Raw genomic sequence first — 21,556 nt, forward strand, 5'->3', positions numbered from 1 at the left:
AACTATCTAGCCTAAAATGTCAGTAATACTGAGAAAGCCTGCTCAGGCTCAGTGGAAGCAAACAAATTACAACCACATGAACGGCGTGGTTGGACTTCCCGAAAATAATACCGATTCCAGATACAAACAAGTAGGTACTGCGTGATTCCATTTCTATCAAGAACAAACAAAAGGCAAACTCAATCAATGGACTTAGAAGTCAGGACTGTGGTCACTCTTGGGGGTGAGGGTTAGTGAACAAAAGGGAGCCCCCGGGGAACTTCTGGGGTGCTTGGTCATCTTCCTGATTCGAGTATGTTCAGATGGTGAAAGTTCATTGACCTAGTACAGTGACAGTATGTGGAGTATGTGTTTTATACTTCTGTGTAAAGTGTTTCAAAATGGTGATCATGAATCGAATCAAGCTTTAACTTCCACTTAGTGTGGTAAGGTACCAAAGAATTGCAAAAATTAATGTTTTAGGAGGAAGAGTCAGGTTTCTTGTCCTCTCCTTTCTGTAGAGAGTGAGGGGAGAGAAATGTGAAAGTTTCCTGACTTGCAGAGACATACTGTGTAGGAAACCCCCTTTTACTAGGAACCCCCTTTTAAAGGGCATTTTATAATTTGGGCTAAGCATACAGAAAGATTTTGTAATTATGATTTTTATACTTGTGTGTGATCTGCATCAACTCAGGATGGACGACAGCATTGTGTTGTAAATAGAGAGATTTTGTGCTGGGTTTTGAGTGGAAGTAGAGAGGAAACTTGGATTCCCTCCCTTCCCCCGCACCCTAGCCAGGTGTGTGTGGGGGGGCGATTAAGCGAGCCCTTTTCCTCTCCTTTCTTTCCTTCTTTAACGGGCCATTCACAAACGCTAAGCCCCCTGGCGCCATGTAGACTCCCCCTCCCATCCTGAAGGCGGATAGTTAATGTATATACCTCTCTAGACAAAGGGATGGCAGATGAACACTAAATGATTTGGGAATGTCTTTTAATATGTAAAACAACATTTTTCACTATTGTGTTACCTTATAAGTGTTAATATGTAGGAATATTTTTATAAATCCTATAGATGATATAAGCTTGCTAATGATTATGTCATCTTCCCCTCCTCCTTTTCTCGCCAACCTGTGTGTGATCAAGGGTCTAGAACCTACCTCAAGGCTGCGTTCTAGATGGCACGATTTGGGTCAGCTATTCCCTGTGTTAGTCATATGCGGCCCGGCTGGCATATTAATAAATCTCCTCCTTTATTTTTATATTTTTAACAGGGACAGAGAGAGAGTCAGAGAGAGGGATAGATAGGGACAGACAGACAGGAACAGAGAGAGATGAGAAGCATCAATTATCAGTTTTTCGTGGTGACACCTCAGTTGTTCATTGATTGCTTTCTCATATGTGCCTTGACCACGGGTCTTCAGCAGACCGAGTAACCCCTTGCTCAACCAGCGACCTTGGGTCCAAGCTGGTGAGCTTTTGCTCAAACCAGATGAGCCCTTGCTCAAACTGGCGACCCCCGGGTCTCGAACCCGGTTCTTCCACATCCCAGTCTGACGCTCTATCCACTGCGCCACCGCCTGGTCAGGCATTAAATCTCCTCCTTTAAATATATAAAACTCCTTAAAAGTTCATTTGGACTTGGTGTCTCTACATAAACCTGGCAAAACGTTACTTTACAACATTAACAAGAAATTCAGGGGGGAAAGGAACAAGGTAAATGACATTAGAAGGAAAAAGTCAGACAAAATTATAATGTGAGACTGGCTACAAGGTAAATGGCCCAATCCCTCTGAAAGATCAAGGTCATAAAAAAAGGGAGGAATCGAAACTTAAAAGAGCTAAGTGTACTGAATCTTGATTGTTTTCTAGTTAGGAAAAAAGCTATTAAAAATATTTTGGGGATGATGTCTACAACTTTCAAATGGTTCGGAAAACACACGGGGATAAAGCAAACACAGCCACGTGTTAGGAAGTACTGACATCCACACGGTAACGTCATCGTTACATCATTCAAGTTATCATACATTATAGTATTCTTTTAAGTTTTCTCTGAAGTTTTTTTTTCCCATTCATTAATTTATTAATCAAGGCCTTATTAAGGCATGTATTATATTTTAGACACTATTCCAGGTACCACAAATATATAGGTAAAAAACAGGTCCCCGTTGTTAAAGAGCTCGCCTGTTTCGCTATGAAGTTTTCATATAAAAAGTTGAGAAATACAGGGTGGACAGTTTTGATCCTATTTTATTGCGTTCATCTAGTTCCTTTTTGACAGTGCCCATATGCCGCTCCAGCCGGCTTCCCGAAGTACAGTGTGGTGATGGGTGGGCCCTCTTCCTTGTCTGGCAGAGCGGGTGCAGTACAGTGGGCAATAAGCCCACCCCACCCACAAATCACAAATGAAGCCCGCGTTTCTCGTATTCCTGGTCGGGGAACCCTTAAGGGAGTGGCTCCACGCCTCATTCGGATGCAGAACCAGTCTCCGTTTTCCTCTAGGTCTCTTGTGGGGGATTCAAGCCGATGTTCAAACTCAAGAAAAGGGCAAAGTCCCCGGACCACCGCAGAACCTCCCACAGATAAAGCGAAAAAGCAGGAACCACAGCAAAATGCTGACTAAGTAAGCACTCCTCTCCACTTCGCCCCACTCCAAGATGGAGCATCCGCGGCTTCGCGCCCCTCCAGACCTCCTCTCCCCATTGGCTATCTGGGAATTGGTTTTCCAATAATGTGAACGCTGATTGGTCAAGCTGGGACAGTTGCTAAAGCGATTGGTGCAGCCTGCAGGAGGGCGTCTCGCAAATTTTTTAAAAGCAAACTAGGTTCGAGGAAGAGACGGCAAAGTGGAGGAAAGGAAGAGTTTGAGGCGGAGGAGGGACCAAGGAAACGGCAGCTCGCATTGGTACATTAGAGGCCGATGGGCGGCTCTTGAACTCTTCTTCCTCATGATTTGTCCAATTCAGGAAAGGTGGGTGGGTATTTAGGAAAAGCGGCAGAAGTGCCCGCTTCGATTGGTCAAACCTAGCAAGAGGCGGGGCATCCGCGGCGGCTGATTGGTGTGGGAGGTGAGGAGGGCGGGGCTCTGAGCCGGAGGTTTTGTTGTGAGGGTCGGTTGTCAAGCAGCGGCCAATCAGGGCAGGGGATGGAGGCAAGTAGGGGTCGTCTCTGGATCGGAGCCTCGGCCTCCGGAGCCGCAGCTGCAGGTGGAGTCGGTAAGGAGGCAAGGAGACGAGGGGACGTATGGTGGGCCTTGGACCGGGCCGAGCCAGGCGGGGCGGGGCCGGGCAGCGGCGGAGAGGACTCCGGGCGCGGGGAGGTTGGAGTCCGTCTCCGAAGGCCGAGAGGAGTGGGAGGATTAGGGGAGGCCAGGGATCAGCCCCAACCTCGGGAGGGGCGGGACCGGCGTGGCGGCCTGAGGGCAAAACCGGGAAGGCCGGAAGCAGAGCGGGGGGTCTGCGGGACGATGGGTGATGGATAGGTACACTAGAAGCAGGAGAGTGAATGAATGGGGATACTCGTACCAGCGGGGAAAGTGGAGCTAAGGGCGTCTGGCTAGGCAGGGGCCAAGTTAGGGAGCTCAGAAAACAGGATGTGTCTGAATGGGGGACACGGGAGACAGGGAGGAATGGAGGGCTAGAGAGGCAGAACTGAGAACCCAGGAGAAAGGGGCTGGGGAGGAAAGGTTTCATGGGAACACGGCTTGGAAGAAGCGGGTAGGAGGCACCATAAGGTGGCCTTTTAGAGTTGAAGAGTCATGCCGACTCCTGCCCAGGCGGGGACCGAGTTTCCAGCACTGTCCTTGGGAATTTCAGGATCCAGGAGTAATTCCCTTGCCACAAACAGGGGGAGGGGGTTTGGGGTGAATCCTCAGGGCCCTGTTAGACGTTCTTCGCAGAGAAAGCTTAAGTCCCACAAGTGCCTCTCGTGAGCCCCTAAGCTTTAGCCTTGACCCCACCCTTTCCATGTATCAGACAAAGCAGAGACTCCCAGCAATCTGCCTGAACTGCAGACGTGTGCTCTTCCCTGCCTCACTGCAGCTCCTGCACCCTCCTGGAGCAGGGCCTCCTCCCATCATCCCAGCCTCTGGGAGGACCTTCTTTTTACCTCTGTTCCAAGTCACTCTGTCTTGAAGTGACCCCTTCCCTTGATTCTCAAACCCAATTTGCAGTGCGGCTCCTGGCTCTGGTGACTTTGATGGAGTGGCCTCAGTGATCCAGGGAGCTGCCGCTGCAGAATGCAATTCAGTCCCCTTGAGCTCCCACCAGGTGTATCCTAACAAGCCATTGCTTCTGTTTATGTTCCAGTGTCGAGCTGAGATGGCTCAAGCCTGACATTCCATGATCCGAGATCCCGACAGGCGTGTACAGGCTGCTGCTGAGGCTGCTGTGGATGGTTTACCGCTGAGAGACTGGCCAGAGCCCGGAGAAAGGCATTCCCTCTGCCTGGATGTGTGGGAGGTCCCTGCCAACTTGATTGGCGGATCTGGGGGGGATTCACCCCCACCCCTCGAGGAAAGCAGTCTGTTTTGTGGGTGGGGCTTCAGGTGACAGACAGCTGAAGGATGGCCACGCATGTGGTCACGAAGACGGCCTGGAAGTTGCGTGAGTGGTGATTTTTTTTTCCTTTCTCACCCCATTTACCCTGTGTAGCTGCTGTTTGTTGCTGGGGTGGCCTGAATCCTCAACTCTGTCTTCTATTCTTGGCACAAGGGGAGACTCCTAGGCCTTTGAATAAGATAGAGCAAGATGCAAATCATAATGACTTTGGCTCTTAGCTGGGTAACATGGACCAGGTGACTTAACCTCTCGGAAGCTTCAGTTTCCCATCTGTACAGAGAGATAATCACACCTGTATTCTAGAGTTGCTGGGAGTTTCAAGTGAGAAAATGAAAATGAATATAATAAAGCACTTCGTGCAGGATTTCCAGTTAGACTGACAGGCAGGATAGGGTGAAAAATCCTGAAAGATGTTCTTCGTGTCTTCAGACACCTCACAGGTTAGGCTTTCCCCATCAGATGAGGGCATCTTGGTGCGGGACCAGGGTGAGAGGCCTCTCGAACATAACTGAGCATGGGCACAACCCACTCCCGTCATTACTCCACATAGCACTTCCAAACTCTTCGATCTGAAGACCTTGTTATACTCTTAAAAATTACTAGCCCTGGCCGGTTGGATCAGTGGTAGAGCGTCGGCCTGGCGTGCAGAAGTCCCGGGTTCGATTCCTGGCCAGGGCACACAGGAGAAGGGCCCATCTGCTTCTCCACCCCTCCCCCTCTCCTTCCTCTCTATGTCTCCCTTTCCCTCCTGCAGCGAGGCTCCATTGGAGCAAAGATGGCGCGGGCGCTGGGGATGGCTCCTTGGCCTCTGCCCCAGGCACTGGAGTGGCTCTGGTTGCGGCAGAGCGACGCCCCCTGGTGGGCGTGCCGGATGGATCCCGGTTGGGCGCATGCGGGAGTCTGTCTGACTGTCTCTCCCGGTTTCTAGCTTCAGAAAAATACAAAAAAAAAAAAAAAAAAAAAAAATTACTGAAGACCTCAGAGCGTTTTGTTTGTGGGAGTTATACCTATCATTATTTACCATGTTGGCAATAGATACTAAGACATTTTCAAACAAGAATACACAGTCTAACAGGCCATTGAGGATGATGTCATCACCTGTGATGTATCTCCTGGAAAACTCCACTACATTCTTACGAGCAAACAAGAACACAAAAGTCAGACACCATCTTGGTATTATTATAAAAATAGTTTTGTTCTCTTGGACCCTCTGCAAGGCTCCTGAAGATCCCAAGGTTCCCCAGGTCATAGTTTGAGGACTGCTGCCCTATTCATTGGTGCCTCTGTGGGCCATGCCACATCTATAGGACTGGTTGGCATGAATTTGGTGTGCCCAAGCTGGTCACACTGGGCTATGAGTTGTCCCTGGGCTGTTTTCAGAACTTAGGCAAGGCTCCTTCACTTTTTAACTGTGGGAACTTGGACAAAGCTCTTTGCTGGGCCTCAGTGTCCTCATTTGTAAAATAAGCAGTTTGGACCATTTGCAAATTGTTCCCCTAAGCCTGAGGCTTCTGGGAGAATCCTGTTAAGGTCTCCCAAGGAAGGTACACGTAGGACAGGGTGACTTTGTGTTTTTGGGGGACATGTGTTTATCCTTTCAACAGTTGATCTTTTCTTTTCTTTTTTGTATTTTTCTGAAGCTGAAACGGGGAGGCAGTCAGACAGACTCCCGCATGTGCCCGACCGGGATCCATCTGGCATGCCCACCAGGGGGCGACGCTCTGCCCATCCGGGGCGTCGCTCTGTCGTGACCAGAGCCACTCTAGCACCTGGGGCAGAGGCCAAGGAGCCATCCCCAGCGCTCGGGCCATCTTTTGCTCCAGTGGAGCCTTGGCTGCGGGAGGGGAAGAGAGAGACAGAGGAAGGAGAGGGGGAGGGGTGGAGAAGCAGATGGGCGCCTCTCCTGTGTGCCCTGGCCAGGAATCGAACCCAGGACTTCCGCACGCCAGGCTGACGCTCTACCACTGAGCCAACCGGCCAGGGCAGTTGATCTTTTCTAAGCATAAACCAGGCCCTAGGGAGGCAGTAGAGGATGGGATAGACAGGGTCCTTGTGAATTGGGGTGCAGAGCCTGGGGATGGAGAGCAACAGGCAGGAATCAGATGACCACACCCCTCCTTCTCTCCTTGAATTCTAAGCTGGGACATGTACTTTGAATCAGTTAACTGGATGAAGGAGAGTGGGGGAGGAAAGTATTGTACAGGCTGCCTGAATTGCATGTGTAAAGGCCCTGAGGCAGGAAGTTCAGTGCATTGGAAGAACTCTCAGGAGGCCATGGGCTACTGCATAGCACTGGGTAGAATGTAGTGCCACAGAGGCTGGTGAGGACCCCAGCCCTTCTGACACTTTGCTTCATCTGAAAGGCAAGGCCGAGCTATGAACGTGTTCAGGTGGGAGGTAACGTGCTCAGGCACATGCCAGCAGTTCAGCTATCTGAACAAGGCCGGTGACCTCCGGCTCCGTGTGGCTCTGGTGTCTCTGAGGATCAGAGGGTGCTTGGCCAGCATGTGGTCACTGAAGCCTAGTTCTTTGCAAGTCCTTACTGTCTCTGGTCAGAATGTGGTGTTCCCAGCTCTGGCTGGGACATAGGGCCCAGGTTGTGCCACCTGTGCTCGAGAAACTGGTGTGGGCCTCTGCCACAGGGCAGAGCAGCCGCCGCCAGCCTGGCATGCCCATAGAGTCTGTGAGATCTTCATGTATTTGCACGGAAATTCAGTACCCAGGCCTGAGCCATTGGTGGGTATGTCCTTCAGGTCAGAGGGGAGCTCTTGGTCCAGTGCCCTGGGGTGTGTCCCCCGTCTCTCCAGCCCCTGGTCAGGCTGCTTAGCGGGGAGTGGTCTAAACCCTCCTAGCAGGACCCCACGTCCAGATCCTGTCCACCATAATGTGTGGTGGTTCCAGCTGCATGCCCTGTCCCAGGAGCCATCTGCGTGGCTGCAGCCTGAAGACAGGGACTTGACCACTCTCGTTCCCCCGTCTCCCAGTGCTGGGCCTAGAACAGGCACCCTGTATACTCCAGAGTAGTGGTTGTCTCCAGGGGCAGTAGAGGATAGCAGTGTGCTATACCCACTCAAGGATGCCCAGTGAGTGGGCCCAGCCAGAACTTTCCCGGGAAAGTGTGAGAGCCGGGTGGACACTCAGGCCTGTGGGTGGGTCACAGGTAGGAGGCAGTGTATGCACGGAGTGTCATCAGAGAGGAGAGGGCCTGAGGCCCGGAACCGAATGCTCAGGGAGAAGGCGGTTCTCGCTCTCTCTGGGTTGGGCAGTACTCTGGCCCAGCAGAAGCTCTTGAACAGACAGGTGTCTGTGGCTAGAGCCCCAGAGGAGCCCAGGCTGCTCTGCCCCACAGTGTTCAAAGGACAGAGGCTCCTGGGTTGCAGACTAGAGACGGATGGGGTCCCTGAGGCCCTGGCTGACATTTGGGCTGCAGGGGGCTCTTGCCCTGGCTGGTCTGGGTGCTGCCTGTGCCCAGCTCTGGCCAGGTGCCGAGCTTGAGCAGTTCGATAGCCCCTCTGAGCCGGGCTGCCGGGCAGGCAGCCTTCCTGGGCTCAGTTTCCACTTCCCTGTGCTCGGAAGCTCACACCACAGAGACCTCCCCGGGCAGGGTGGAAGCCATCGCCCAAGCCAGCTTTCCGGTCGCCTCCCGGTCACCTCCCGGCTTCCTCGGGGCATCAGCATGGTGGGGTTTTCCCTCCCTGAGTGGGGAGACCTGTTGTGTACTCCTTCCTACCAGAAGGGGCTCCCAGGGCTGAGCTCGGAGACCTGGGCTGCCTGTTGGATCCTTGCCTGTGTTTTGTTCCCTTTCGAGCCCCGATGCCCCCTGGGGGGCCGGCCTTGTCAGCTAGTGTCAGGAGGGTTGTCTGGGCACCAAAGGGGAGCTGCAGGGGCAGAGCCCTCACGAGGGGCTTCTGGTGGCCCACGCCTGCTCCATGTGGCCCATCATGCCCCCTGACTGCCTCCCCTCTCCCTTTCCTGTGTAGAGGAGATCGTCGCCCACTCCAGCAATGTGTCCTCCCTGGTGCTGGGCAAGGGCTCCGGGCGGCTGCTGGCGACAGGTGGGGATGACTGCCGCGTCAACCTCTGGTCCATCAACAAGCCCAACTGCATCATGGTGAGCCTCGCCAGCCAGCGGGGGCAGGAGCAAGGGGCAGGAGGGGTGTGGGCAGGGCGGGGCTGGAAGCAGGAGCGGGCACCCTGTCCTCTGGGCGCCCATCCCAAGGGTACAGGGACAGAGCACAACGTCCATGCCTCCCCCAGCTGTCTGCTCAGGAAGGGCCAGGACGACCCCAGCTGGCAGGGACAGGGGCCGTCCTGGGGACGTGACCTGGCTGTAGGACACTCCAGGGAGCTGCATGAGAAGGCTAAAATGAGTGTGAGCCCGCCCTGCGCTGTGCAGGGCCCAGCTGCCCACCCATCAGCTCTGCGCGGGGGTGACTGACACGTGCCCTCCCCGTTCCACTGAAGGGATTTCAGGGCGTCCGGCTGGAGCTGGGCGGAGAGCGGCTCTTTGACAGCACTTTTCCTGCCACACAGCCACCCTCAGTGCCGAGGACTGTTTTCCAAAACAGGAAGTCATAAAGGAGGAAAACCAATACAGAGATGAATTATATATCATCCATTATCCAGAGACCGCTGGGCCTCATAAGTGCTGCTGTAGACACACAGATGTGAACACGCATGCGTGTGCAGACTTGTGCCTTTATGCACATGTCCACATGTGCAAACACACACGTGCACACACAGAAATATGTAACAGTATATTTCCAGAACACAATTTCACTCTTCTCTGGCCTGCTTTTGTATTTTTATCTATTTTTAATATTTTTTATTGAATTTATTGGGGTGACACTGGTTAATAAATTATATAGGTTTTGGGTGTACATCACCTGCATATTGTAGTGTGTGTTCACCACCCCAGGTTGGCCAGGTTTTTTAAAAATAACAATATGTGAGCATTTTCCTGTGTCAACAAATATCCTTTAATGACATGACTTCTTTTTTGTTCTATGACATGATTTGTAATGGCTTTGTGGTATGCCGCTATGGGGATTAGCCGGAATTAGCTTAGTCCCGCCCCGTTCCCCCACACAGAGGTCACCTGCAGCCACAGGGAACATCCGTATCCGCCTAACCTCTGAACAGATCTGTGATCACTGCTGTAAATCCGAGGCTGTGCACTTTTTAAAAAGCTTTCAAAACACGTTGCCAAGTTGCCCTCCAGAAATCAAGATACATTCTCACCGGGGGCAGGGAACCTCACTCACTCTCCCCACGTGGCCTTGCGACACAGGGTACTGTCATTCTTTTGACTCTTAGCTAAGTAAGGATCGAGATCCAATAGGGCGTGGGCGGTGATATTTCTTAGTAGAGATTTAATCAACTCACTGATTTGGGGAGATTCAGCGGAGACCAGAGATCTGACCCAAGCCACAGCCAAGGTTCCAAACAATGGAAATTGAGTTCAGAATAGAACTGAAATGGTTTTGTTTCTCTTTGCTTTTAAGGTTTAAATGTGCTTACCCCCTGAAATGCCAAAGTAACAGACATAATTTGAAAAACTCAACAAAGACCAACGAAAAGTATACACAAAGTGACCCCAGGCTCTTGGCTGCAGAGATACACAGTAGACAGCTTGGGTCTGGCCTCTAGACTTACCTTCCCACACTAGATGCCACCGCAGGCCCGCACGGGCCTCGGCCGAGCCCTCCCCCCGGCCCCCGCAGGCCAGGCCTTCCGGTGCCTCCAGCTCGCCAGGCTCTTTCTCACCTGCTTCTCAGGCGTCCACTCTTACCCTCTTACCCCTTTCTGTACAGTTTTAAGTACGTGTGAACTCAGAGACGCAGTTCCTGGGTAATGAACAAGATAGGTTCTATAGGTTTGAAACCGTTTATTTATAGGCCCAGAAAACAATTACTCTGTTAAGGCAAACATCTAAGTTGCATTTAATAGGTACATGTACCTGTTCCAACTTACATACAGATTCAACTTAAGAACAAACCTACAGAGCCTCGTTTGTAACCTGGTGTAAGCCAACATCCAGATGGTACGCGGTCAGCGGGGAAAGGTCTCCCTTCCTCCCTGGCTGCTGAGGAGCCAGGCCCCAGGCCCGCCGTGGTTTCCTCTCCTGAGGGGCGTGGGCCCAGCGGAGAGTGGAGATGGGGCAGAGCCTAGGTGGGTGCCGGTTTGGACTCGAGACTAAGGGTCAGCTGCTCCCTGGGGAAATGGCCCAGGGCCGTATCTGCAGGTGTCTGTAAGGAGCACACTGAGCAGAGGACGGGGCTAGAGCATGACGGGACGGGCCCACGTTTAGCCCCGGCCTCAGCTGCTCGGCCCTCTGTGGGAGAGCGGGCGTGGCTCTGTCCTTGGGCCACTTCTCAGACGCACTTCCTGGGGACCCATAGCTTGTGGCAGCAGCCGGGGGTCTGTGCACAAACTACACTGAAGCTGCCGCTCTCTCCTCACAGAGCCTGACGGGTCACACGTCCCCAGTGGAGAGCGTCCGCCTCAACACCCCCGAGGAACTCATTGTCGCCGGCTCCCAGTCGGGCTCCATTCGCGTCTGGGACCTGGAAGCTGCCAAAAGTAGGCATCTGCGCCTGCCCTCCCCAAACCCCTTCTGGTTCTGCTGTCTCGGGCTCTGCTGTTGGGTCGCTTCCTCCGGGAAGCCTGCCCTGACTAGGTTGAGTACTTCCCTCCTAGAGCACTGACCAGACAGCGTGGTGACACTCCTCCCACCCTGCCCCATTACCTGGCAGCAGTGATATGTACTCCTGTCTCTGAGCACTGGCACCAAGGAGGGCCTAGTAAATGTCTGAACGGACAACTGTATGGATTCAGAACCTGGAGGGGCATCAGGTGCCACCAGGACCCACACAGAACACGTGACGGGGTGAGGCGGCTGTGCCCCGACTTGGGGGCGGCCCCGCTCAGCTCTGGCTGACTGTTGCCTGCAGGAATGGGGCTGGGTGGCCAGCCCTTTGGTTTCCTTGTGCTTTGTCCTAAATGATTGTCACCTACAAAGGTGACAAGTCAAATCCAGTAGTTCTACAGATACTCAGAATTGAAAGGAAGCGTTGACCCACTCCTTCCGGTCTGAGCCCCGACCTTCTGTCCTTTGACCTGGTGTTCTGCTCGTTCCCCCCGTCTTTCTGAACAGCATGGCTGTACCGCACTTCTTGCTAAAAACGTGCTGTACGTTCGCACAGAGCACTGTGCAGGCCAACGCTGAGAGGTCCGAGTGACAGCCGTGTGCTCACTGTCACTGCCAGCGTCTAGTGTGCACCTCCAGCACGCGGGCGGGAGGCCGCCACGAGCTGATGGGTGGGAGGGAAGTGGCATGGTTTTGCCAAAGCTGCGTTTCCCAGAAGAGAATCCCCTGCCTGGCCAATCTAACAGGTCTCTGGGCTTCCGCTGGGCTCATGCTCTGCCTCTGCCATGCACACCCAGTGGCCAGATTCCTTCTGCCCAAGAGCAATGGTCTTCTTGTCTAGATGGCCCCCAAGAATGATGGCATCTTGGGTGATGCTTGCCCACCTGGTGGCAGGCTGCTTAAGGAAGACAGACCCCAGGATCTTAGATAAAAACGGGCTGCATGCTTAGTGTCTCAGCACCGGTCCTGCTGCCTGGCCACACGCAGGGCCACGGCATCTGTGCTGGGCATCGTCGGACTCGCGGCCAGGGCGGAACAGGCCCGTCGGCTGGGCCCACGGCATCTGTGCCGGGCATCGTCGGACTCGCGGCCCGGGCGGAACAGGCCCGTTGGCTGGGCCCACGGCATCTGTGCCGGGCATCGTCGGACTCGCGGCCAGGGCGGAACAGGCCCATTGGCTGGGCTCCAGGTGAGAAAGCAGAAAGGCTCAGGGAGAAGACCTTTCCACACCTGAGAAGCCTCAGCCTGGACCTGAACCCACTGGACGGTACCAGCCATTCGCCATGCACCAAGGAGCGAGAGACAGAAGAGCGACAAAGGCGCCATGTGTTCTCGGCCTCGGCCGTTCACGCAGAAGGGAAACGTGAGAGTTCCTTCCCGTGGGCCCAGGCTGAGAACTGAAGGCCTCTGTCTGGGACTCCTGGGTGCTGGGCTCCGGGGCCGGTGCTCTCCAGCTCGCCGCAAACACATGTGGCCCAGACCCTGCTCCCAGGAAGCATGACTCGGCTGTGCGGTCGGCCCAGACTCGGGCGTCCAGGTGGTTCTGATGCAGAACCAGGCTGGGAGGGTGCCGTATTTGTGAGGACCCTGTGGGTCGGCGTGGCAGATGCTGGGACTCGGGTCCTGGTGCTCCTATCCCGGTGCTATCCACCATCATTGCTGCCTTGAGTTTGGGAGACTTCTCTGATGGAAGAGACACAGGCCCGCAACAGCCTCGGCAGGAAGAACCAAGACCTCAGGGCCATGACCACCCTTACCCACCTTACCCACCATGGCATGACTGAAAGTGACAGGCTCCGTGGCAGCCCGGGCACAAAGGGGTTCTGGAAGAGCTCATTGTCTGTCGCGTCGGTTACTCTGAAAGGCAGCCCACATCAGGTATTCTTCAAGGAGGGTCCAGGCAGAGGATGATGGCTACTCGGCTGGTGAGGCTTGGAGGTTCCCGCATGGGCACACACCCCAGAGGACCTCCCCTCTGCCGCTCCCAGATCCGGTGACCGAGGCTTCCTGAAGTACCTCCCGGGACAGAAGAGCAAAGCCAGAAGTCACACCAGAAGAATGTGGCCCTGCCTGCTTTCCATGGCATAGCCAGAGGGCAAGGCTGGGTCAGCCCGTCCCGCAGGAAGGTGGCCTGCGCTTCATGAAGCCAGCCCACGCAGGGTGGGACTTGCCATGTCTTCTCGGGGTGGGGCTGGATTTTGGAAACCTTGCTGTAGGATTCAGAGCCAGCAGGGCCGAGCAAGAGGCAGCATGAGTCTGCCCCCTCCAGACCCTGGACTGGGCAGCCTGTGCCCGAGGCCACCAGAAGCTGAGCCCCCGGTGGCCTGTGACAGCTATAGCCAGCGAGGAGAGGCAGCCTCTCAGGTGTTGGTGCAGTTGAGTTAGACATTCAGTGGACAGGCGTGGCAGATGCCTTGTCCTGCTCTGTGAAGGATGTGAAGGCACAGCCCGTCCTCAGCTCAGCGCTTGACAGGATCTGTGCAGAGGGGCACCTGGTGGACTTTGTCCTCAAGGTGATGACAGCCAGAGCAGCTCACTTTCCTGCCGTCAGCTGTGCCTGGCCTGTCTTAGGAGCTGTCGTCAAATGTGACCCAGGTGGAGGGTCACACGGTAAAGTAAGCTGCTACAGAGTAAGATGTCAGGTTTAAACCCAGCTCTGCACCCCGCTGCTCGGCCTAAGAGGGCTGCTCCCCCCTGAGCCTCCGGCCCTCACCCACCTCCTGGCGTTGTTGGGAGGGGAGACTCATGCTCAGCAATCACTCAGCCTGTTCTGGAAATACTGGAAGTGCTCCGCAGATGTCCTGGGGCTGCCCGAAAGGCCGTGGCACTGAGTAGTGGGCCGTCACTGGGGCCAGAAGACAGAGAACCAGGACAGGTGTTCCGAGGCCTGGGTTGGAGAGGGCGTCCAGCTTGGAGACAGAGCGGAAAGGATGCAGGCAGGCCTTGTGCAGGAAGAAGCTCCAATGAGAATTATTACAATGAGAAGTCACAGTGAGAATTGTTACAGCCGGCATTTATGGGGCCCTTACCACGTGTCAGGCCCATGCTAAAAACTTTATGTCCCAATATTATGTAATCTGACCATGACCTGATAGGAGACTCGGAGAGGGTAAGGGAGTGCCCAGGGTCACACAGCAAGCCAGGGGCAGAGCCAGGACTCCTCTCAGTTCTGCTGGCTCCAGAGCCCAGGACTTGGACCCGAGGGATGCCGACAGTCATAGAGTTTCTTGTTTAACTCACCCAGTGCCTGGAGCTGGACTCTCTGGTCCCTAAAGCATTACGTCTGAAGTCTGCTTGAACACCTCCTTCCACGGAGAACTCCCTACCTCTCTCACACACCCCATTTCACCTTGCTCAGACTTAAGCATGGCTGGACTCCTATACCACTTGGCCTGGTACTCATGGGGTGTACTGTTTCATTGTCAGTGAAATTATAAAGCTTTTAAAAAGCAAGACACAGGAGGCCAGAAAGAGGCAGCAAATTGGATTGGTAGCAGAGACAGAAACAGTTTGCCTGCAGGCCAAGCTCCTGGGCCACGGCGCTGCCTGCAGAGCCTCCAAGGATGGAGGCATGGTTTCCTGGGGCAGCAGGGGGCGACCTGCCCCCACCCCTGGGCTCTGAGGCCCCAGGCATGTCCTCCCTGTGTCCTCAGTTCTCACAGCCTGTCCTCGCAGCCACCCTCAACTCAGGATCCCTGGGGCAGGGGACCAGTGTGGGCACCAGGACCACCTAAGCTCGCCCTCCGCAGTCCCCCTTGGGGCCTTGGCTCCCCGCTTCTCCCTGCCTGACATCCTCCCTCCGTCCTTGCTCTCCCAGAACCACTGGGACGAGCCCAGAGGTGCAAGCCAGGGGTGCTGTGTGATGTTTTCTGGGGGCTCAGGCCATAAGAGAAATGGCTGTCATCTCTGTGTTATTCTTCAGTTAACATTAAAGCCCCCACACACAGCAATCTTGTTTTCCTCACGCCTCGTCTCTGCTTTCTGCCCTGTTAGTTCTTCGCACACTCATGGGACACAAAGCCAACATCTGCAGCCTGGATTTCCACCCATACGGCGAGTTTGTGGCCTCGGGTTCCCAGGACACGAACATCAAGGTGAGGTGCCGCTCCGAGCCGTGTCTCCCACTGGGCTGGCAGTGGGACCGTCCTCATGTCCTGCGTGAGGGGTGGGTTTCTGGCTTTTCGTGGGGGTGTCTTCTCTCTGTGGCAGCGTTCACACTCTCCTGGGTGGAGGCGTCTGCTGTTTCTGCTTGGAATCCCCAGGTGTAGTGAGCAGCTTCTAGTCCCCTGTCATTTCGGGGTGTAATGACTTGGGGTGCCCAGGGGCCTTCTCTGCGCTCAGTCACGCACTGCCCTCTGACCCAGGCGACAGGCCTCCCCTGCCCAAGGCCACCCTTGGTTATGACCTGTCCTGACTCTGCCCCTCCCCCCTCTCCCTGCAGCTCTGGGACATCAGGAGGAAAGGCTGTGTCTTCCGGTACAGGGTAAGGCGGGCCCCTCTGCTGGGCATTCCATAAGCACAGGGCATGGGCCATGGTGGTACGCAGACTGGCAGGGCTGGAGGGCATGGCTGTCTAACGGGAAGGTGAGAGATGAGAGTCCCAGCGAGGGGCCCAAATCTGGAGTGGGGCAGGAGTGCTGTGGGTGGTCCGCCTGGACCCCAGAACCGTGTTTACCAGGCTGCGCTCGTGCTCGGGTCGTACAGGCAGGTGCCAGGTATCGTCAGGGAGCCTAGTCATATGATTTGGGAAGCACTGAGTTTAACATACGATTATTTTTAGAGGTTTTTAGACTCTTTGCCATTAAGAGAGGGCGTTTAACTCTCCGAAAAGAGGCATAGGACTGTGTGACCATGCCATCGTGATTTCTTGGACCGTCCTGCAGGACTGGAAGTCCATGATCACATCTGGAGAAGTGGCCCTCTGTGGCACCGCCCACATGTCTGTCCCTTGTTGCCTGCTCCCCAGGGAGCACTGCTTGTGGAAGGCAGGGATGAGGGGGTAGTGGGGAGGGAGGCCCCGGGCCAGGCCCCCAGGGCGAGCCTGCTGCTCTGTCCTCTCGTCAGGGGCACAGCCAGGCCGTGCGCTGTCTCCGGTTCAGCCCCGACGGGAAGTGGTTGGCGTCGGCTGCAGATGACCACACGGTGAAGGTAGCTCCCGGCCTGCCTGGGCCCAGGGTTGGGGACTGGTGTCTGCCGATCACACTCAGGCTGGGCCCTCACCTCCCCCCGATCGGGCTTGATGTCCGAGCCTGCCCAGAGTGGAAGGTGGTGTGAGGCTGGGACAGAGGGAGAGCCCGCTGGCCCTGACCTCCACCCCGCCCCGCCCGCCCAGCTCTGGGACCTGACTGCTGGCAAGATGATGTACGAGTTCACTGGCCACACGGGGCCTGTCAGCGTGGTGGAGTTTCATCCCAACGAGTACCTCTTGGCTTCTGGCAGCTCTGACAGGTGAGAAGGAGAAGCAGGGCTGTCACCTGTGACTGCCATTCCCCACATCCCTCTGCATGGTTGTCTGTCTCCAGTCTGTCGCATGCCTGATGAGCCTATGTAGACTGAATTAACTGCCAGCCAAGCCAAGATGGGACCCTGGTTCCGTCCCTCCCCTGATTTTGGTTCCCGGCCCCAGCGTCTTAGGCCTTTTAGGCATATCCAGATCCAAGGCCCATACTCACCTCCCACCCACGGAGCCCCCTCTCCTGGCCCAGCCCCCGGCCCGAGGCACTGCTGTTCCTGCCCTGAGAGAAGCTGCTGCCCCAGCCGGGGCCTGTGTGGAGGCCATGGCCTCCCGGCACAGCCTCGCTGCCTTTGTAGGACCATCCGTTTCTGGGACCTGGAGAAGTTCCAGGTGGTGAGCTGCATCGAAGGGGAGCCGGGGCCCGTCAGGTAGGCAGCCAGCCGGGCGGTGGGCCTAGCCCTTCTCCTGGGGCGGTGGGATGTGGACGCGGTGGGCTTCTCCCGATCTGTGCTTCTGCTCCTCCTGTCCTGGGCGCCCGCAGCCTCCCGGGGCCCCTGGGACCCACGGCCCACTCTTGCCTGGCCCAGGAGCATCCTCTTCAACCCCGACGGCTGCTGCCTGTACAGTGGCTGCCAGGACTCGCTGCGTGTCTACGGCTGGGAGCCCGAGCGCTGCTTTGACGTGGTCCTAGTCAACTGGGGCAAGGTGGCCGACCTGGCCATCTGCAGCAACCAGCTGGTGAGAGAGCCGCCTGCCTCCACGGGCCCATCGGGCCCCCACGCGGCCCTGTGGGGGTCCTGATCACCCATCCCCTAGCCCCTGCTGGGAGTGGTCCCACCCCAGCTCTGCCACTTCCGCAGATAGGCGTGGCCTTCTCCCAGAGCAACGTCTCCTCGTACGTGGTGGACCTGACGAGGGTCACCAGGACAGGCACGGTGGCCCCGGACCCCGTGCAGGACAGCCGGCCCCTGGCGCAGCAGCCGCCCCTCCCTGCCGCCCCCCTCAGGCGCATCTATGAGCGGCCCAGCACAACCTGCAGCAAGCCTCAGAGGTGGGCGCTGGGGGCCCGGGGCGGGCCTGTCCCTGGGAAGGCTCCAGCGCCCCGCCCAGCCTCACTGGCCGCGCCTCCTGTGGGCCTGCAGGGTGAAGCAGAACTCGGAGAGCGAACGCCGCAGCCCCAGCAGCGAGGACGACCGGGACGAGCGGGAGTCTCGGGCTGAGATCCAGAACGCGGAGGACTACAATGAGATCTTCCAGCCCAAGAACAGCATCAGTGAGGCCTGGGGACGGCGCGCTGCAGCTCCCTTCTCTCCTAACCCACCCTGGGCCAGGCTCTGTTCCCAGGTCCTCTGGCCCCAGCAGAGCCTGGCAGCCACTCGGGGGCACAGAGGTGGGAAGGGGCAGTCTGAGGGTTTGTGGGCCGCTCAGGGTCACAGGTCTGCAGCTGCATACCTGGGAACTGCTTGCCATCCCCCGTGTCCTGGAGGGGCCTGGGCCCCAGGCCACCCCAGCTCTCTAGTGGCTCAGATAGGAGCCCTGGGCAATCAACATGAGTCCTCAACCACCTTCTCTACAGGTCGGACACCACCCCGAGTAAGTGAGCCCTTCCCAGCACCTCCAGAAGACGGTGAGTCAGGGCGTGGGGCAGTCCTGTCCCCCTCTGGGCCCCCAACCCTCCCCCGGCCCCCTCTGGCACAGCCTCAGCCTCAGCCTCTCAGCCTCTCCCCCACTGGCCCAAGAGCACCTATAATGGGCCGGGCCCTGGGCTAGGCCCAGAAGTTGAGCATTAACAAGGCAGGCAGGTGCTCCCCTCATGAGCCCACACCTGGTGAGGAGGGCAGACAGACACAGCCACACAGATGGCTCCAGAAATGGGACATGTGCTGCAGAGGGTCTGGCTGGGCCTGCTGGGCGAGGTCCCGTGGGCCCAGTGTCAATGGGGGCCTTGAGGCTCCTCACGGCCCACTCACCACCTGCACCTCCCGTCACAAACATTCCTACTGGGGGGCAGATCACCACTCCCTGGAGCTGCCTGGGTCCCCTCCACACACAGTGCTCTGCCTGCTTTCTGCCAGGCCCGGGAGGGAGCAGGTGGGAAGCGGGCGCCAACCCGGCCCCTGCCTCGGGGCTCTCCAGGACCCACACTGCTGCCTTCTCCCTCCCTAGCTGCCTGCTGGCGGCCCTGTCCCCTCAGTTATAGATGCTATCAGGGTCCTGCCCAAGCCCTGCCTTCTTCCTGACCCTGAGGTCTTTTCCTTTTGCCTCCAGACGTGGCCACAGCCAAGGAGGCAGGAAAGCCCAGCCCAGCTGTGGACACGCAGCTCCCGGTGCCAAACGTATGTCCGGGTAGAGGGACATGGTGTGAGGCTCGGGCTGGAGCCTGAACCAGGGTTGGGGGCTTCCTGTCGGGGCAGAGAAGGAGCCCTCGGGCCGCCTGCCTGCCCGCTGAGCTCCGTGCCCCTCCAGCCCGAGGTCCTGCCCTGGCCCCAGGTCATCACTTCCACCCCTGCACCCAAGGCCGAGCCTACCATCATCCCAGCCGCCCGCAACGAGCCCATTGGGCTGAAGGCCTCCGACTTCCTGCCCGTGAGTGGGGGCCCAGCCTAAGGGTGGGGTGGAGGCCCGTGGGGCAAGGGCGGAGCTTTGCTGCTAGCATCTGGGCCCCCTGCCAGGCTGTGAAGATCCCCCAGCAGACTGAGCTGGTCGACGAGGATGCCATGTCGCAGATCCGCAAAGGCCATGACACCATGTGCGTGGTGCTCACCAGCCGCCACAAGAACCTGGACACAGTGCGGGCCGTGTGGACCACGGGCGACGTCAAGGCAAGTGCTGCCCCTGCCAGCCCTGTCACCACACTGGTTGACTTACCTCTATTTCCGACCTCCTCGTCACACGCTGCCATTTACTGAGCACCTGTTTATGGGCCAGGTGTTGTGCTTGTAATTTTAGGTGGTCTTATTAATACCCCACAGTGAACCCCCTCATCACACCACCCCCAGGCAGGGCGCACTCTGTCCCCAGTTCTTTGTGACAAGTCTCTGTTTGCACAGGCGTCCGTGGACTCGGCCGTGGCCATCAGTGACCTCTCGGTGGTGGTAGACCTCCTGAACATCGTCAACCAGAAAGCGTAAGTGACCGCAGCGGTGCCGCGGGTGGAGTGGGCAGGGCTGGGTGCTGAGGGCACGTCCCGGGCCTCTCCCCAGCTCCCTGTGGAAGCTGGACCTGTGCACCACGGTTCTGCCACAGATCGAGAAACTTCTGCAGAGCAAGTATGAGAGGTATCTGTGGGGAAGCCCTGCCTGCCTGCGGTGGGGGCGGGCCGTGGGGAAGACCCCCGGGGTGGTGCCCACGTGAGGTGGCGGTGCAGCCTTGCTGTCCCCTCCAAGTTCCAGAGAGGCCAGAGAGAAAACAAGCCCGTGCTGCTTCTGATCCTCTGTCTGCCTTGCTCTTTATCTGGCTCCCTCCATCTGCCTCTGAAGCTACGTCCAGACAGGCTGCACCTCCTTGAAGCTGATCCTGCAGCGCTTTCTGCCCCTGATCACTGACATCCTGGCAGCCCCGCCCTCTGTGGGCGTGGACATCAGCCGGGAGGAGAGGTGAGGGGCCCCCAGTGTGCCTGTGTTGGGGCAGGGGTGCCACGCTGGCGGGGGAGGGCACACAGGCCCAGCTGAAACAGCTGCTGGAGGAGGTCACTGTGCTGGGACAGCATTCTTCCCCAGGGTCTAGGGTAGGAGTAGCCAGAGCCTAGGTAGGATGGCCTGGCCTGGGGGAAGGGGGCAGGAGCGGTTAGGACAGGAAACCCCGGGGTCAGGTGGGGGTCATGGTGTCTGGGCAGCCCACTGCCTGAAGCGCCGCCCTCCACCCACAGGCTACACAAGTGCCGGCTCTGCTATAAGCAGCTCAAGAGCATCAGCGGCTTCATCAAGAGCAAGTCGAGCCTGAGTGGCCGGCACGGCAGTGCCTTCCGGGAGCTACACCTGCTCATGGCCAGTCTGGACTGAGGAATCCACTCAGCCGGGGCACCTGGAAGCCCTTGGGGCCTGACCTCAGCCCCTGCGCCTGTTTCTTGTGGGCCCACCAGCCCATGAGTGTCTGTCCCGCCCACAGCTGCCCTGTGGCCATCCTGGAGGCGGCAGCGCTGGCCCACTGGCCACCTCCACAGCCCAAACTCTCAGACTTCTATCCAGCAGCGGCTGCCCAGCTTTGCCCAACTCTTGCTTCGTGGGGCAGCCAACCAAGCCCTGGGGCTGCTGCTGTAATTTATAAGGCAAACTTAATTAAATTTGTAAGTACTCCCTGATTTTCTTGCCAGGATGGACATATCTGGCCACAGGGTTCTCCCAGGTGCAGGGTTGCCTGCCTGGTCTCCTCAAAGGCCGTGCACCGGGCTATATGGCCAGCAGGGGGCAGCAGAGTGCCAGGCCAAGGGGAAAGGGCCAATTCACTTATTCTTCGGCAGATAAAGGGGGAGGCAGCAACTCATCTTGGGAGACAGGTGGGTCCCATGATGTTCTGTGGATGCCTCCAAGGCCAACAGCTGTATACTGCAGAATGCCAGGACCCCAGCTTCACAGGCCTGGCCCCACTGCTGACCCAGACCAGCATGCTCTGACCCCCCAGGCGGCCTTCAGAACTGGAAGGGCAGTTCTCCCACCCTCCTGTGACCCTGCAGGAGCCCGCAGTGTGGGCTAGCCCAGGGGTCGGCAAACTCAGTAGTCCACAGAGCCAAATATCAACAGTACAACGATTGAAATTTCTTTTGAGAGCCAAATTTTTTAAACTTAAACTATATAGGTAAGTACATTCCTTATCAAGGTAGCGCCTGCACGTGGTATTTTGTGGAAGAGCCACACTCAAGGGGCCAAAAGAGCCGCATGTGGCTTGCGAGCCGCAGTTTGCCAACCAGGGTGTTAGCCA

At 56.9% G+C, this 21,556-nt stretch overlaps 1 protein-coding gene across 1 annotated transcript; it reads left to right on the plus strand.

Annotated features, from left to right (window-relative positions):
• Positions 1-3,052: 3,052 nt before the first annotated feature.
• Positions 3,053-20,939, plus strand: KATNB1 (katanin regulatory subunit B1). The gene is made up of 20 exons (XM_066243148.1): positions 3,053-3,191; positions 4,284-4,580; positions 8,516-8,646; positions 11,000-11,117; positions 15,178-15,278; positions 15,626-15,667; positions 16,249-16,332; positions 16,517-16,632; positions 16,996-17,067; positions 17,227-17,377; positions 17,500-17,690; positions 17,782-17,912; positions 18,216-18,266; positions 18,908-18,975; positions 19,106-19,225; positions 19,312-19,476; positions 19,675-19,766; positions 19,843-19,917; positions 20,119-20,235; positions 20,508-20,939. Exons 2-20 carry the CDS (start codon positions 4,541-4,543, stop codon positions 20,638-20,640), a joined length of 1,998 nt encoding a protein of 665 aa, XP_066099245.1. The 5' UTR covers positions 3,053-3,191; positions 4,284-4,540; the 3' UTR covers positions 20,641-20,939.
• The last annotated feature ends 617 nt before the right edge of the window (positions 20,940-21,556 follow it).

Source organism: Saccopteryx bilineata, chromosome 9 (assembly GCF_036850765.1).
Source record: "Saccopteryx bilineata isolate mSacBil1 chromosome 9, mSacBil1_pri_phased_curated, whole genome shotgun sequence".
Lineage (NCBI taxonomy): Eukaryota > Metazoa > Chordata > Mammalia > Chiroptera > Emballonuridae > Saccopteryx > Saccopteryx bilineata.

What these genes read in the sequence shown, in the direction of transcription:
- KATNB1 (XM_066243148.1), top strand. Translation starts at nt 4,541, where the DNA reads ATGGCCACGCATGTGGTCACGAAGACGGCCTGGAAGTTGC. An exon ending in ACCTGCAGCAAGCCTCAGAG is followed by an intron (nt 17,691 to 17,781) that starts GTGGGCGCTGGG and finishes GTGGGCCTGCAG; the next exon opens with GGTGAAGCAGAACTCGGAGA. An exon ending in TCAAGGCAAGTGCTGCCCCT is followed by an intron (nt 19,477 to 19,674) that starts GCCAGCCCTGTC and finishes CTTTGTGACAAG; the next exon opens with TCTCTGTTTGCACAGGCGTC.